This window comes from Phodopus roborovskii, unplaced genomic scaffold (assembly GCF_943737965.1).
Source record: "Phodopus roborovskii unplaced genomic scaffold, PHOROB, whole genome shotgun sequence".
In the NCBI taxonomy this organism is placed as follows: Eukaryota; Metazoa; Chordata; class Mammalia; order Rodentia; family Cricetidae; genus Phodopus; species Phodopus roborovskii.
The window spans coordinates 6,654,861-6,672,649 of record NW_026126618.1 but is presented as its reverse complement, the minus strand read 5'-3'; the positions used below and the strand labels follow the sequence as shown (position 1 = coordinate 6,672,649).

The 17,789-nt window shown below is 42.9% G+C and overlaps 1 protein-coding gene across 1 annotated transcript in view; it reads right to left on the bottom strand.

The window, feature by feature from the left end:
* Positions 1–17,367, bottom strand: part of Ube2n (ubiquitin conjugating enzyme E2 N) — a 30,744-nt gene extending 13,377 nt beyond the window's left edge. The window contains exon 1 of the mRNA XM_051206280.1: positions 16,999–17,367. Coding sequence (XP_051062237.1) covers positions 16,999–17,028 — 30 coding nt within the window. The 5' untranslated portion in view covers positions 17,029–17,367. The remainder of the gene's footprint in view (positions 1–16,998) is intronic.
* Positions 17,368–17,789: the final 422 nt, after the last annotated feature.

The following is a 17,789-nucleotide window of genomic DNA, read 5'->3' as shown; positions in this document are numbered from 1 at the left end:
ATCAAAGACCCTCTACATAATTAAAAACCCTTTAATTTCATGGGGGGGCCTCATAGCCAGAAAACATTAATTTAATTCCAATATTAATTGGACATGTTTGCCACAAACATATTCACTTTTCAATTACCTTCTAAAATTGAGGCCCACCCTGAACATCAAACACTCTCTGGCACTAAATTTACTGAACATTCTATTATTAGAATGAATGAAATCTTACTGTTACTGGACACTCCCCTTTTGCAGTGTCTCTGATGCTAAGTAATGTCCAGTAGTCTTTCTATCAAGGGGAAGACTGCTATACACAGATTGCATTCCCCCCCCCATGCACATATGAATGTTTAGTATTCTGAACAAGGAGGGAACGTCCATGGTTGTTCACTTGTTTAGTCCTGGCTGGCCTCTAAATGTTAATCCTGCTTCAGTTGAGGGAAGTACTAGACTACAAAGCATGTGTCACCACACCCAAGTTCCAAGTTTTTGTTTTCTAACTTCTTCATAAAATATGAAATTAGCCATATTGGTATCAACCAAACTACTGCCACATTCTAGAATGTTGTTATTCTTACACAGACAAAATCCCTAAAGTTAAGGGTGTATACCTGTTACTTTGACACTGCCAGCTTCATTCCTCAATGCTAGCACTAGGTGCATAACAGATAAATCAATATTCTTTGCAAATTGCACCACAAACAACTTTTCATGACCTAGAAGCTAGTGATCACACTAGATCAGGGACAATGCAACTCTATACTGTTGAAGTTTCATCCTATGTGCTACCAAAGCAAGCATAACATTATATAAGTTCTTTCAGTTGAATTTGGACCTCAAAATCAGCAACCACAACACAATGTTGTGCCAACAGATGTACTTAACGGAGGTGACCTATGCTTCTAGTAACATACAGAAAAAAATGCAAGTAGGGCAGCTCGGGTTTTGTTGTTGTTTGTTTGTTTGTTTTGGTGAGGCATGCAAAGACACACTGGGGGAGATCTGCACTCAATCCAATTATGCCAACATAATTTAGTCCCAGAAAATTAAGAGCCCATGGGCCAATGAGATGACCCAAAGGTAAATTCACTTGTCACCAAGCCTGATGACCTGTGTGAGTCTAGCTTCAAGGACTCATAATAAAAGGAAAAAACTAATTCCCATAAAGTTTTCTTTGGTCCCCACCCCCCTTCCCCAAAGTAAGTGTAATAAAACCCAAAACAAAGACTATGTTACACTCATATGAGGTAATGTGGCCAAGTGTGGTGGCACACAACTTTGATCACAGCACTTGGGAGACAGAGGCAGGTAGATCTCTGAATTCAGGACCAGTGTAGTTTAGAGGTGTGATGGCATCTTGCCTTGTCAATTAACTTTTGGTGGTGACCACACCTTTTGGGCGTGGTTTCAGGTGCAGATGCGACCCCATTATAAAGTAGAGGAGGGGCTGTCTCCATCTTCTGCAGCAGGAAGACTGCAGAGTTTATTTACTCTTATCTATGTGCTTCCCTAATAAATATCTATTTATCATTTATCTTGGGTCTGGTGGACTCTTTTAAATCCCCTTTAAATTGGGGCCCAGCCCCTGCCTTCACAGAGGGAGTTACAGGACAGCCAAGGAGGGAGAGAAGGGATGGAGAAGGAGGGGGGGGGAGAGAATAAAGTAAAACGGGTAATATAGGAGGCATTCAGGTTTTAAGGGTTGTCTCCCTCCCTTGGTAAGGCTGCACAACTTCAGAACAGCACCATTCACAATGCTGTCTGTATGAACGGCAGCCTCTGCAGCTGTGATGTACAAGATTGAAAATATCTTCAGTTAAAGAATAAAAGTTCAATTTATCAGCTGCAATGTCATCTTTTTCTTAGGTGTATACTGGGTGCCATTTTGCTGGTTCCAGGGTCAACTTCTTTATAGAACTTCTAATACATAGAAAATGGATTTCACATGCTCATTTTTATACAAAATATCCCATTTTCCTAACCACTATTGCTAAGTGGGTATCATTGGCTTTCAAAAATGGCTGGTTCATTTCAGAATTAAACTTAGCACTACTATGTAACTGATTCAAAACTTCTACTCAGTAGGCTACAGTAAATTTCTTTATAGTGAAGGAGAATCTTTGTTAAAAAAAAAAATCAGTAATAATAGTAAGAACCAATACTACATAATGCTCAGCATTATGTTATGCTCTGTTCTTTCAACTTTAACCATCCTGAAGCTAACAGTGTGTGTGTGTGTGTGTGTGTGTGTGAGAGAGAGAGAGAGAGAGAGAGAGAGAGAGAGAGAGAGAGAGCGCACATCCGTCTGTTCATCCATCCATCCCCACAAAGCTCGAATTAAGTTACTCAAGCTACTATTTGGCAGAGACAAAAGTCAAGCCAAAAGACTCTGGCCCTGGGTTTTGTGCTCAGACTATTCATAACCACATATCATATTCCCTACGATCAGCATTTTACTCTGGAGCATTAGAATAACGCTAAGACATGAGCATATTTTAGCTCCGCAACACTTCTCCTATCCGGAAAATCTAATGATAGTTAACACCCACATGTGTGTCTCAATCCTATACTAGTGGAAGAGATGAGCATCTCCATGAAGAAAAGAAAATGACCAACTGGGAATAGGAATGCAAGTCTAAAGATTTAGGAAGCTAGAAAGTGGCTGTAAATGGCAGAAAAAGTGGTGGTGGGAAAATAGGACAGACTGTCCCAACTTCCACAGACTGTTTACACTTCTGCTCAACAGCTTTCTACAGTGTAACTACAGATTATACACTTAGAAGGACCAAAACCTAGAGCCAGAGCACCAGGCTCAATTTATTTATTGCTCTTCCAGCAGCTTCCTTCTCTCTTTGCATCCCTCTCCCCATTTAGCTCTTTCCTTCCTCCACCCCCACCCCTTAGATTTTTAAGCTGTCTCACTATGTATCCCTAGCTGGTCTCAAACTTAGGTTGGTTATTCTGTTGTATCTCCTAAGTGCAGGCATCCCCTCAAATGCAATAATGAACACAGCCTCAACATTGACTTTTTAGCATATTGAAGATCTTAGGGCTGAGGAGACAGCTTTGATTCCCTGCACTACACTAAAGCCAGGCATGCATTATAACTCTAGTGCTGGGGAGATAAAGACATGCAGGTTCCAGGGCTATCAATCAGCCAGTCTAGCCTATCAACAAGGCCCAGGTCCCTGTCTCAAAACACAAGATGGACAGCTCCTGAGGGATGATACTTGAGGCCTCTTCCACACAGGTCATACTCACCATTAATGTGTGTGCTCTCTACCTCAAAATTGTTGTTTAGTTTCTTTCTTCTTTTTCCCCCCTAAGGATGTGAAGGACTGGAGAGATAGATGGCTCAGCAGGTAAAAAGCACTTGCTGATACGCTTGATGATATACAAGCCATTGCACACACATGCCTGCATTCACATACAACATAGTCAGAAATTTAAAAAACGGGCCAGTAAAATTACTCAACAGGTAAAGGGGCTAAAGCTTGAGGACCTAACTTCAATCCCTGAACCCACAAGGTAGAAGGGGAGAGCTCACTCTCAAAAGCTGTTTTCTGCTCTCCACACGCACACTACAGAATGCATATACTCACATACACAGATACATACACAACATAAATCAATAAAATGTAAAAAATTAAAAATATAAATATGGAACTCATTTTATGCTACCAGTTTGAGCTACAAAGTCATAAAAAAATTACTCTTAAAATAAATTTAAGCCAGGCGATGGTGCACATCGCATTGAGAACGGTCTCAAACAAAAACAAAAGTAGTAAGCAGCTCTGGTTGTTCTTCCAGAGGATCCAGATTCAGTTCCCAGCACCAAAAAGGCAGCTCACACCTGTCTCTAACTCCAGTTACAGAGGATCAACACCCTCACACAGAGATACATGCAGGCAAAACACCAATACACATTAAAAAAAAAAAATTAAATGTAGCAGGAGTCCCCATAGAGTTTTGCAGCTAGTTTGATTCTGGAGTGTTAGCACCTGGCTTTTTGACCTGCCTGTTATGACTGCTACCTTTTGAAGTTCTTACCTGAGTGTTTCCTAAAAAGCTCAAAGCCTATGCAAAACTTAGCTGTGGGAGGACTCACAAAACTGAGAAGCCCTGTGACCAGGAATTGCTGTGGCTTTTGTCCCTTCAGGGAGCTTCATTCACACAACAGGTTTTGGTTGAGTGGAAATTGACCTGCTAAGGTGTAAATTGTGTAAATTGTAAAAATTCTTTTGCAAAGCTACAGTCAGCTCACCAGAAGCTGACACCTTCCCACCCCCGGAGGTATAGTATAAAAAAATACAAAAAAGCTACCTAGATTTAGCCGGAATACCTATTAAAGAGACTGAGATGTGGGGATTAATCCTTGAAGCTGGTTTGTATATTCATATAAATTACTTACTCATCAGAACCATCTCTGAAAACATTTTAGAAATGTACACAGAAACATCTACTATGGTAGAATATGAACTATATTAGGAGTCTTTTTATCTAATATGTAATGACTACTTAAAGCTATAAAGTACAGCAGCCTTCCCCCCTAAAGCTTAACCAATAGCCTACAAAAATCTCTACAGGACTGAAGCCAAACACTATGTAACAAGAGCGACTTATTCCTACCTACAGGCAGGGCCATGTCAGGCACTTTAAAAACATCTACACTGCAAAATCGGTGTCAGCTATGAAGTCACACCTCTCACGTATCTTCGTATGCCCGTATGCCTGTTAAACTCTAAACAAAGAAGGTGTCAAGAGAAACTGAGAGAAAGCTTGTTCCTCAAGGATTCTTTTCCTATCCAGAATCACCTGACATTCATCCAATTTGGAATTTATCCAATACTGAGAGCCAAGTTAATCACCATTCCCCACTGGACAGCCAGGAATGACTTAACTCGGGAGCAGACATTCACCACTGTGACCAATATAGAAACTGCATAGGGGAGGAAGCACAGAAAGGATCAATGAAATAATTAAGATGAAAGGGAAGATTCTAAGGTTTTACTTCTCATGTTCTGTGTGCATGTATGTGTATTGCACACTCAGAGGACAACTTGAAGAAATCTGTTCTCTCTTCACAATGCTCGTCCCCAGGAAGTGAACTCAGGTTGTCAGGCTTGGAGAAAGAACCTTTGCCCACTGAGCCATCTCACTAGCCCAACTATGAGATTTTACATGGCAGATGGAGTTGGAACCCAATCCTACCCACAATGGAGACCCAATGTTACATTTTCAGATGTTTCACTGTGAAAAAGTGTGTTTATGAATGAAGAAAAGTGATGAAAAAAAAATTCCAGAAGAGAACAAAAACCAAAACAAAAAAATCTGGAGGAAGAGGGATGGATGACAGACAACTAAATTGACACTTGGAGAGGCTAACAAAAGAAACACTATGTTGATACACATCAGAGAACATCAGAGAACAGGCCAGAAAATGTAAATCTTTCTCTGTAAAACAAAGTTGGATAAAATGAACAAGCCTTCTAAGTGAAGATAAAAATCAGGAAATAATGTAAATCTAAAAGCCAGTTTGTTCTGTTTTGTTCATGCAGTCACCCATAACCCAGGCCTGGTTCAAAGATTACTTTGACCAGACGTCTGGTCCTCTGGCTCTAATTCCTCAGTGCTGAGACTATGACCCATGTACCACCACACCCAGTATATGAGCAATTGCTGGATTCATGGCTTTGTGCAAGATAGGCATGCATTTTACCAAGTGAGCTATGTATATGTCAGGTCCTAAAGCAATACATATATGTATGCAGAGGATTTCTTTTGCAAGGTTTGGAAATACTTCTTTTGGAATGAGTGGTGTTAGCCAAATGGCTCTGAATATATTTTTTAACAAAACACTAAATTTCAAATTTTGAAAGTACTGAATTTTACATTATATAAATTATACCTTAAAACAAGTGGCTAGTCATCGGTGGCACACTCCTTTAATCCTGGCACTCGGGAGGCAGAAGCAGGTGGATCTCTGTCAGTTCAAGGCCAGCCTGGTCTACAGAGCTAGTTCCAGGGCAGGCTCCAGAGCAATACAGAGAAACCCTATCTCAAAAATAAATAAATAAATAAATAAATAAATAAATAAATAAATAAATACAAACAACAAATGAACCAGGCAGTGGTGTTGCATGCTTTTAATCCCAGAACTCTGGAGTTAGAGGCAGAATGATCTCTGAGTTCAAGGACAGCAACACAGAGAAACTCTGTCTCATAAAACCAAAACAAACCAGACTAAATCTTGTGTTAAAATCAAAACAACAACAAAAACCCGAGCTGGTGTAGTTCCTTTACATCACATGAATGTCACTGTGATTGATTTAATAAAGATGCTGACTGGCCAACAGTTGGAGAGGTAGAGGTTATGTGTGAGTGGCAGACAAAAAGATCTCAAAGAAGAGTAGCAGTCTGGGGAGTGGCAAGGAGGCAGAGGAAGAGAGATGGGAGATGAACTTGCTATACTGAGAAATGGTGCCACATGACAGAGCGCACTTAAAAAATGTGGGTTAGTTTTAAAATGTAAGAGTTAGCTAGTAACAAACCTAAGCTACAAGCTAGACTTAGTAGGATAAAATGGCTAGATGCTGAAGCAGAAATATCATCCCAAATTCACCTGGGCAATTTCAGCCCAGACCCTATCTCAAATAGTCAAAAAGGGGGAGCAATAAAATACTATATACATGGGGTCCTACCTTTAATTCCAGCATAATAAAACAAAGAAAAAGCAACAACAAAACAGGCATGGCTTTGTGTGTGTGTGTGGGGGGGGGGTGCCTTAATGAGAATAGCTATTTTACAGCCAAGATTAAGAAAAGTCAAGTTTTATAGCTGTAAATTGCTGTTCCCAACTGTGAATTTTTTCTTTTCCTAAACTAACACCAAGAATTCTTTGCAAGCAGAAGAAAACTGAATGAGAAGAAAACTTCTCTCCAAATGGGGGAGTCAGGTATGAATAAATACCTTGAGTTGAAAACACAATGGGAGCAAAAGAATATTACTCTTTAGGCTTATTTAGTAGAACACAAAGCTTTGTTTGTTTGTTGAGAAAGGCTTTCTCTGTGTAACAGCCCTGGCTGTCCTGGAACTCACTCTGTAGACCAGGCTGACTTTGAACTCACAGAGATCAGTCTGCCTCTGCCTCCAGAGTGTCGGGATTAAAGGCATAAACCACAACCATCATCGCCCAGCCAAAACCACAAAATTTTGTTTATTGGTTTCAGTGTGATATAATGACACTTGAATGTCTCTTCATTTTAAGAACAGAGCCAAACTTGGTACCACGTGGTTGTAATTAATCCTAGCATTTGGGAATGCTAAGGCAGGCAGACTGCCTGTTTGAGAATGCAGGCCACACACATAGCAAGATCTCAATATGAAGGGAGAGATTCAGGAAATAGTGATAAGTACTTTCTAGTAGTCTCAAAGAACCACAAACTTTTAGTTCAAGGAAGTTGAGCAAATCTACAACAAACTTCAATATTACATTAGGCAAAAGCCTGTGATTAAACAGAAAAGAATTCTGTTGGGGAACTAGAAAAAAACATCCTGTGAGGTAACCCTGACCCAGAAAGACAAATATAGTATGTACTCACTCATAAGTGGATACCGACATTAAAGCAAAAGATACTCAGCCTACAATCTACAGCCCCAGAGAAGCTAGAACCCTCTTCCAGAAACAGATGGAAGCAGATGCAGAAATCCACAACTAACCAATGGGCCAGGCTCCTGAAGTACAATCACAGTGAGGGAGGAGTGATAATATGAACAAAGGAGTCAAGACCATGATGGGGAAACCCACAGACTCAGCTGACCTGAGCTAGTGAGAGATCACTGACTCCAGTCTGACAAATGGGGAACCTGAATAAGACTGAAATAGACTCTCTTTTATAAGTGACAATGGTATGATTGGGACAATGTATGAGGCCACTGGCAGTGAGTCCAAGATCTAACGCACAAACTGACTTAGTGGAGCCTGTTTTATATGAAGAGATACCTTGCTCAGCCTAAACCCAGAGGTGTGGGGGTGGAGAGATGCCTTGGACCTGCTTTCAAGAGATGATGGGACAGAGTTAGACGACTTCCTAGGGGAGGAATTACCTTCTCTGGGGAGCAGGTGGGGAGGGGGGGAACTAGGATTGGAATGTAAAAATAAATTTTAAAAAATGCTTCAAAATTTCTGTTAGTGGGGGGAGCAAAAAGAAAGACAGGGCCTGGAGAGATGGCTCAGTAGTTAGGACCACTTACTATTCTCGCAGAGGGTCCAGGTTGGGTTCCTAGTACCCACACAGGAACTAATAACTGTCCTTAACACTAGTTCCAAGGGATCTAGCATCCTCTTCTGGCTTCCAGACACCAGGAACACACATGGCACACATACAACATAAAGGCAAAACACTAACACACTCACAAGTAAGTTTTCTTTTCCTTTTCCTCTCCTTCCCCCACCCCACCCCTTCCTTGTGTAGCTAGCTTTGGAGCCTGTCCTGGCACTCTGTAGACCAACCAGGCCTGCCTCTGGCTCCAGAGTGCTGAGATTAAAGGCAGGCACCACCACTGCCTAGTGAAGATTTTTTTTTTTAAATCAAGAAAATGAAGTACCTAGCTCCTTCACTTGGACATGCTTCCATTTCACTGGTCCACACACAAAAAATACATGCATCAATATGTGTAGTACTTAGCCCAGGGAACTAAACCACTTGGGTTCAAATCAATTCTCCATAAATCACTGATCCCCCTGTGCAGGACAGTTGATTTATTAAATGGGGATAATACACTCACAGGATTGTTGATGGAATTAAATGAATTCTTAGAACATGTTTAGAACAATGCCTAGTTCGTTATCATTACCATTATTATATAGAGTAAAAAACTGTAGGTCAACCTCATTTCAAGACCAGTAGCCACAAACCTGGGCATGGTGTCTCATATACCTGTAATTCCATTATTTGAAAGGCTGAGACTGGAGGGCTGCAGAGTCCAAAGCTAGATATATAGTAAGGTTGGGAAAGCCTGAATATGATAAGTAATACAGATTATCAATATGACAATATCTGGTATCACCTACAAGACAAGCGTAGTTTTTACTCTATGAGAGATTAAGTTAGCACATGGGCACTCCCTTGATTTCTTTAATTGGGATGGGAAGATGACTGACCCTAAAGGAAGGTGGTACCATTCCTTTCCTGGGCTTGGTTTCTGGGCTGTGTAAAGATGGATGTTAACTGAACGTGAACACTCACTATTCTTGGCTTTCTGTGCAGATACAACTTGACCAGGTGACTCAAACCCTTGCCTTTAGCTTCTCCACTAGAGTGAACCATACTTATAAACTGTGATCCAATGGCCTTTCTCAGGCTAGAGAATAGCTCAGTGGTTAAGAGCACTGACTACTCTCTCAGAGACCTGGTTTCAATTCCCAGCACCCACAGAACAGCTCACAACCATGTTTAACTCCAGTTCCACAGGATCTGATGCCCTCTTCCAGCTTCCACTGACACCAGGCATACAGACACATACAAAGCACATGGTGTACAGACATACATAAAGGTAAAACACCTATACAAATAAAATAATCTTAAAGTAATAAAAAAACCCATTCTCTTAAGTTTTGGGGATATTTTTGTTTTTTGCTGTTTTTTTTATTTGGTTTTGAGACAGGGTTTCTCTACGTAGCCTTGGATACCCTGGAACTCGCTCTGTAGACCAAGCTGGCCTCAAACTCACTGAGATCTACCTGCCTCTGCCTCCTTAGTGCTGGGATTAAAGCACTTAAGCTGTTTTTATGCAGAGTTTTAATCACAGCAACAGGAAAAGAAACCAATACCAATAGTGTAAGACCATATCGAGAAGAAAAGGTACAACCCTCTAGTGAACATTATCCACAGACTAAATTTGAATTTAACAATTTAAAAATTGATAAGCCTTGGCCTACCCAAGAGTTTATTTTGTAGTACTAGGTAGGTATCAAATCCAGGGCCTCAAACATGTTAAGCAAATATAGAATCATTGAGCCCCCTTCCCATATACTCCTTATGTAGCCAAGGTGGCTGTTCAACAGTTACTAATGCTAACTCTGAACACAATGATTAAATAAATAGTAATGATTTTCAACAAATCCTAACCCTAAAGTTGTTTGTTTTTTTGAGACAGGGTTTCTCGGTAGATTTGGAACCTATCCTGAAACTTGCTTTGTACACCAGACTGGCCTCAAACTAAGAGATCAGCCTACCTCTGCCTCCCGAGTGCTGGGATTAAAGGCGTGTGTGCCACAACCCTAAAGTTTTTAAGATGCTATAAAATCACATTTATGGAATACATCACTGCTCTGCCTCTACCTTATTCCAAAATACTTGTGTTTACTAGTCCCTCTGGGTAAGAACACAACTTTCAAGTAGAAGACAGAAAGGCAGACAAATCAGTTATGAAAGAATGAAATGTACCCTTGGAGCCTTACTAGTTTACTGAAGTGTTTTCTTAGCAACCATAGCTGCAATCCCTAAATCTGTGAAGACTGTGAGAATACAAATTGATCTTCTAAAATTAAACAACCTGACAAAGACAAAACAAGTGATAGCACTGAAAACAGAACACCAGGCAGTGGTGGCGCACGCCTTTAATCCCAGCACCCAGGAGGCAGAGGCAGGAGGATCTCTGTGAGTTCGAGGCCAGCCTGATCTACAGAGCAAGTTCCAGGACAGCTTCCAAAGCAATACAGAGAAACTGTCTAGAAAATCCAAAATAAAAAAGAAACAACAACAAAATTAACAGAGCACTTGCAAATCTGAACAGCCAATTTTCTTTTTTAAACCGAGATGCATCAGCAATTAGATGCTGAAGTCAATGTTTCAAAATATTTTAGGGGCTGGCTATGAATCAGTAGTAGGAGCTTGGGCTTAAAATGTGCAAAACGAACAAGCCCAAACTACATAGTGAGTTGCAGGACTGAAAAACTAAAAACCCAAGAATGTGTCTGGGTAGGACATGCATGCCTCCACAATCTCAATACTTAGGAGGCTGAAACAAGAGGGTCAAATCAAGAAGCCGTTCTGGGCTGCACAGCACAGCCTGGCCCTGACTCAAAAAGAACTAAAAGACAGAGCAGGATAGGGGACAGAAGCAGAAACCCTCACCAAACAGGGAAAAGTAAAATGGGGGAGGGGATGGTTAATCTCAAGAAACTCACTTGCTCTGTAAGTAGGTTCGATGGGTGACGGGCTGGTTTTGAAATGGATTTATTCAAGGCTGGATGGAACTCAGTAGAAGAGGATAGATCTTTCTGCATCTACCTCCTGAGTGCTCAAACTACAGCCCATGAGCCACCAAACCCAGGGCTTTTACACACTAGGGAGGCAATCTATCACCTGAGCTAGCTACAGACCTCCACCACATCACCAGCTTACTAGGTTTATCAAATAAGTCTACTCCTTCAGTAAGTCAGTACCATTTTATCAGACAGTACTTCCTTGTCCATGACTAATTTAAAAAAAAAAAGAAAAGAAAAGAAAAAAAGAATATAACTTTGGATGTGTTGGTATGCCTGTGATCCCAACACTCTGGAAGCTGATGCATAATGTCAAATTCAAGACCAACATAGTCTCAAAACAATCAAATGGGATCAGAGATGGCTCAGTGAGTAAAAAAGCATAAACATGACAATCTGAGTTCTGCCCCCAGAACTCATGGTTGAAGGAGAACCCACTTCCTCTAAGCTCCATAGGTATGTCATGGTCCATGCATACATAAGCATGCATACATGCACACACTTGAAGTGGGGGGGAGGGCTTAAGACAAACATTCTGGGTGTATTCTGGCTGTCCTGGAACTTGCTCTTTAAATCAGACTGGTCCAAAACTCAGAGATGCACAAAGCCTCTGCCTCCTGAGTGCTGGGGATCAAAGGTGTGTGCAACCACAGCCTGCTAAAAATTAAGGTTTTTAAGATCAGAGGATCCTATCTGTGTAACAAAAGCTGAAATAGATTTACATGTGTTCCCAAAATAACAAGTTCTTCTTTATAATAAATAAATCTCTCACTTGAGAGGCCTTTGTGTAGCTTTGAACTGAGAAAAATTCTAATGCCAAATGATGTGGTGGTCTACACTCTATAATCCAAGCACTCTAGAGGCTGAAGCAAGACACAATTTAAAAGCTATCAACAAACAATTAATTAAAATCCTAAAAGGCAGCTCTATAAAAAGTGAGTCACCTTGAAGGGAAATGGTTGGCCAGGTGGGTGGAGAGGATATCAAGTATTTGCATGAGTAGGGAAGAAGCTGAATTACTGTGGTCTTTCTGACAAGACACAATGAAACACTGGTGTCGGTAGTGAAGGCCAAATGTGCGACTCTTAACCCTGTCTGCACCCTGTAGAGCTTGGTCTTGTTTTCTTGATGAGTTTGGGGGACACGGGACAGGACAGTCGGCAGACTGCTCGCCTACCATGGGAGCCCTGTCCAATACTCAGCACTACATCAAACTAGGCAGTGGCGCCTGGACACAGGGACACAAGCTCAAGGCCACCCTCAGCCTTGAAGCCAGCCTGGTTCACATGAAATCATGTGTATATAGAGAAAAAAATCTCTTCAGAAACTGCTGGTTCAAATGAACACTACTAAACACAGCAACAATATCAAGTCAAAGTATACAATCACAGCTCCTGTAAACGTTTTATGAAGAAAAAAAAAAAGCTAGGCAGTGGTTATTAATATGGCGCTATCTACTTGGTGATGGCCAGCCTGGTCTACAGTGAGTTCCAGGACAAATTCAAAAGCTACACACAGAAACTCTATCTCAAAAAACAAAAGAACTTTTTACAAATAAATCTCATTTACTATATCAAATAGTATTGCAGTATCTATCATATATTTGCCAAAGTTTCTCTTGACATTAAGAAGCAATGCCAGCCAGGAATCACCCAAAGTCATAATACAGCTTTAAGAAGAGTTAAGCGCTACACACAAAAAAAGAGGGGATTATGGGGATATAGAAACAAATTAAAATTAAGGTAGCCCTTTCTAAGGACAGGACTTCCAAGAGAAGAACACAATACATTACCCCATGACTGAATAACCTTAACCATTCAGTATCCAAGGGAGAGCAAAGGCAACACAATGGAAGTTCAGATGAGCTGATCCCAGATGTATGAAGGCCTTTGTAGCTGGGGTGGTTTGTCAAGATGTTGATTTTAACATGTGATGAGAAACCACTGTAGTTTTTCGAAATGTTAATGCAACAAACACAGACTTGACCAGGGGCTTCAGACACATGGGAAAAGTATGCCTAACATAGAAAGAAAGTAGAGCCTACAGAATTTCTAATGGATCGAACACAGGAATCTGAGAGATTGCCACTGAGTGAACAGTATCAAAAAGTCATCTCATCTGGGTATGGTGGCCCAAGCCTTTAATCCCAGCAATCAGGCCAGCAAAGGCTACACAGAGACCCTGTCTAAAGTGAAGGGGGGAGGTATATCTCATGAGAAATAAGATTCTGGGACACAGTATTGGCTGATGGATGTTAATTCAGGGAGAAATCACTAACACCACAAACAGATGACCACTGCAAGTTCCCGTTCCAAAGATGCCTCCAGATCTTTGTCTCCAGCCAGAAGGTAAGAGAGTGAGCTGGGGTCCAGGGCCCCAGACCTAGTCCCCCCCAGGCCACACCTGTCCCCACGCCCCAATGGGAGTATTCAGTGCAACAGGTTCACTGGAATGGTTATCTCACTACAGGGATACCTTGCACTTTATTGCTATCAAGGTATCTGTTTTTGGTTGTGAGCCTAGCCTTTAACGGCTGAGCCATCTCTCCAGCGCGCTATCAAGGTATTTGTACATACCTTATGTCACTTCCAAATAAGAGATGGAAAGGTCACACTTCCAGTTTTAGGATCATGGGAAAGCCATTTGAATCTGTCACTAGGTGTGAAACACTTTATCTAGTTCAAAGTGTCATCAAGAAACAAATGGCTTTAGAAATATACAAATACAATGGCCATCAAGAGGTAGAAAGCACCATATTAATAACTGCCCAAACCAAATTGTCTAAATCAAACTACTTAGTATTTGTGAGATGAGAAGAGTAATATTGCCAGGTATACTGTCCTAAATACTTTTAATTCCAAAACAGGAATTTTGTGAGATGAGAATATTGCCAGGTATAGTGTCCTAAATACTTTTAATTCCAAAACAGGAAGGCAGATCCAGGAAGATCTCTGAGTTTGAGGCCAACAGAAGTTACATGGAGTTATTGTCTCAAAAATAAAATAAATTAAAAAGGGCTATTAGTAATAGCAATCTTTTCCTTTGAAAGCCAAAGGCTACCAAGAAATAAAATAATCCAATAGAAGAAAGTATGTTCCTATGGCCTCAGCTACCCCTACCCATTCACTGTTCCAATGACACAAACCCCTGTATTGTAGTAATGTGTTTGAAATAAACAACCCCCTAAGCAGCCAAGGATGATCAACTTCTAAACCCTCCCTGCCTCTACCACACTGGAATTATAAGTGTGAGTATAAAACACCATGACAGGTGTGGTGGCACACATCTTTAATCCCAGCACTGGAGGCAGAGTCAGGCAAATTTGAGTTCCAGGCCAGCCAGGGCTGTAGTGAACCACTGTCTCAGGAAATATACCACCACTGGGCACTGGTGGCGCACGCTTAATCCCAGCACTCTGGAGGAAGAGATAGGTGGATCTCTTTGAGTTCTAGGCCAGCCTGGTCTACATACAGATCAAGTTCCAGGATAGACACCAAAGCAATACAGAGAAACCTGTCTTGGAGAAAAACAAAACAAAACAAAAACAAAAACAAAAAACAAAACAAACTTACATACAATACCTTGAGTGGTTTATGTGCAATATTGAGGATAGAACTCAGAAAGCTTGTAAGCATCACACCTGAGCTAACTCTGGCCCAAAAGTTACTTTTCAAAATAAATTTTAATGTAAGTATGTTTTCTGCTTGGGGTGTTGCTTGGTGGTAAAGCATTTCCAGAGCACAAAGACCTAACTAGTTTCAATTCAATCCCTAACACTAGAAAAAGAATATTTTTAACTGATTAAACCTACATTAATACAAAAATGAACACTAAAAAATATTCTAATCTCTTAAACTGCCCTAGTGATCAAAGGAAAAAAAAAAAGGTCCTTTAAAGCTATAAGTAGTAAAGTCAACTAACAGTACATAAATTAGAGGTGCCTGCAATAAAATACTGTAAAGATTATATGTTGCAGCACAAGTTTACCACTAACTTGTTATAAAATAGTAAAATGGCAACACTGAATATATGCTTAAGCATTGTGTACCAAATGAATTGAACAAAGAGCTCTTCAACTTTCTATTTTAAACCATTTCTGTATATTCATAACCAATATTCCACAGAATTATTTCCCCAAGACTTTTATATTACTACAGAATATTAATCTTCAGAACCAAGCAAAACTGAAAAATAACACCAACTGTTAAGTTCACTGTAAATTTTAGAAAATTCTATTTATTATCAATCTGTGCTAAGTTTAGTCCATAACCAAAGTAAAAATAAATAAAAACTCAATGGTCTGGTGGGATGCAATCATTTTTCAATCACTAGTGTTCATGTGTCTGTATCAGTGAAGACCTTCCAATGCCAGACCTAACAATGAAAATCGACTTTGAGAGAATCTGAGATTCATAATATAGCAGTAAAAGTTTTATGTCAAGACTCCAGTGCTCACTGACAATTTATTCTTTCTTCCTAAGAATGTTTGTCCTATAAATGCTCTTGTTTTCTAATTTAAGCACCTTTCTCTCCACACCCAACCTCACACCCATTTGTGACTGCCTGAGGTGCATCCCATCTTTCACAGAGGCCCTCAATTATTTAATTAACACAAATTTCGCCCAAAACATCAGCAGAGTTAACACTGCTGTAAATTCAAGCTCACTAGATTACAGCAAGCAAAACAAGGCTTCAAATTTGGGCATTTCCCTGGCATGTTGAGCAGTGCAGATTTTTAGCTAAATATCCTTCACAAAAAACAGATGCACTATACATATGTGTGTATATATATATATATATGTATGCATGTGTGTGTGTGTATATATATATATATATATATATATATAAAATCTACTTTCGTTGGATTACAATACCTATCGTGTCAAGACTCAACGGTTATGTAAAGACTTTAGGAAATCATTATAGGGTTTTTTTCACGGTCCCATGGGTGCTTTTCAACACACAGTATTCCAGAAGAGGACCGCTCGGTATGTAAGGCGCACGAAAACCGGGAGGCGAACTATCACAGATCACCCCCCAAAACCGAGGCCCTCCAGACACCTCGGAACAGTTGGCAAAAGATAAGTAAAAAATAAAATAAAAGAGTTTGCCAACCGGAGAAAAATCACTTCGCAGTGATAACCAACCGGCAGCAACGCGGGGCAGCGACCACGGAGGGCCGCGGCGTGGCCGAGTGCGGGCAGCCGGGACCAGCATGTGCGGCCGGCGGCGGGACGCGCGGCCCTCCCGGAGCCGCCTCTCGCGGCCCGCGGCCCCGCCCGGTCCTCGGGGCCCGTTCATTCATTCCGCACCCGGGGCCGCCGACCGAGAGAAGGGGGCTCCGGGCCCAAGCGGCCAGTCCCGGCCACAACCCACGCCGGCAGTGCGGGCCGCGGCGCGGTTCCCGCCCGCGGGGCGAAGAAAGGCAGCCGAGGCCCGCGCCGGACGCGGAGCCCGCCGCCCCGCCCTCCACCCGGCACCCGGCACCGGCCTGGCCTCCCCTCCGCTGCCGCGGCCCCGCGGCCCGACAGCCCCCGGCGCCCGGCTTCCAGCGGCGGCCGGAAGTCTCCGCGGCGCCCCCTCCTCAGCGCCCGACTTCCTCGCCGCCGAGGCCAGACCCTTCTCCGCGGTGCCTCGGGCCGCTCGGCGGCTGCCGCGGGGAGCGGATGGCCGCACGGCCTGGCGCGCTGGCGGCGGGGAGCCAGCCGAGCGAGAGGCCCGAAGCCCGCCTGGGCGGTTACCTTGATGATCCTGCGGGGCAGCCCGGCCATCTTGTCAGATCCCGAGTTCGGCCTCTGCTCTTGTCTCCGGCTCCGCTCGCCTCACGCACGAGTGGAAGTCCCGGACTCCACTTCCGGGGGACGTCGCCGCGCCCGCCGCCGCCGCCGCCTCCGCCGAGGCCCCTCGGGAAATGTAGTCCCGGCTTGGGCGCGGGCTTCGGGCGGCCTTCCGTCCGACCTGACGGCCCCCTCCCCCGCACTCCCCGCCCCAACCCCAGCCCGGGGTGGCGGAAGTGACGCTCCGCGGCGGGGCAGGGACTTGGGGGAGGCGGCGCGAGGCAGAGGCGAGCCTTTTCGCCCGCGGCAGAATCTGCGCGACGCCGGGTGTCCGTCGTCCACCAGCGGCGTACGTGCGACCGACCACGCCTGCGCCCGGGGGCGACGTAACAAAGGCCCGGCCCCCGACGCAGCCCATTCATTCATTCGTTCCGTTTGTTCATTCAGCGCTCCCTCCCGCACGGCGCGGCCGGCTGACGCTGCTGCGGTTTTCCGTCTGCCGGAGCAAGAGGCAGGCCGGAACTCGATGGCAAAGCTTCTAACCGTGAAACTGGTTATCAAGGCCCTAACACATAATTCTAAATGTTTTGATTTCACATTAAAAATAAAAAAATGCGGGGGGGGTGCTCCTCGCCCGGCGGAGGTGGCGCATGCCTTTAACCCTAGCACTCAGAAGGCGGAGGCGAGAGCGTCTCTGCGTTCAAGGCCAGCCTGGTCTACGGAGCTAGGTCCAGGACAGGCTCCAAGGCTACACA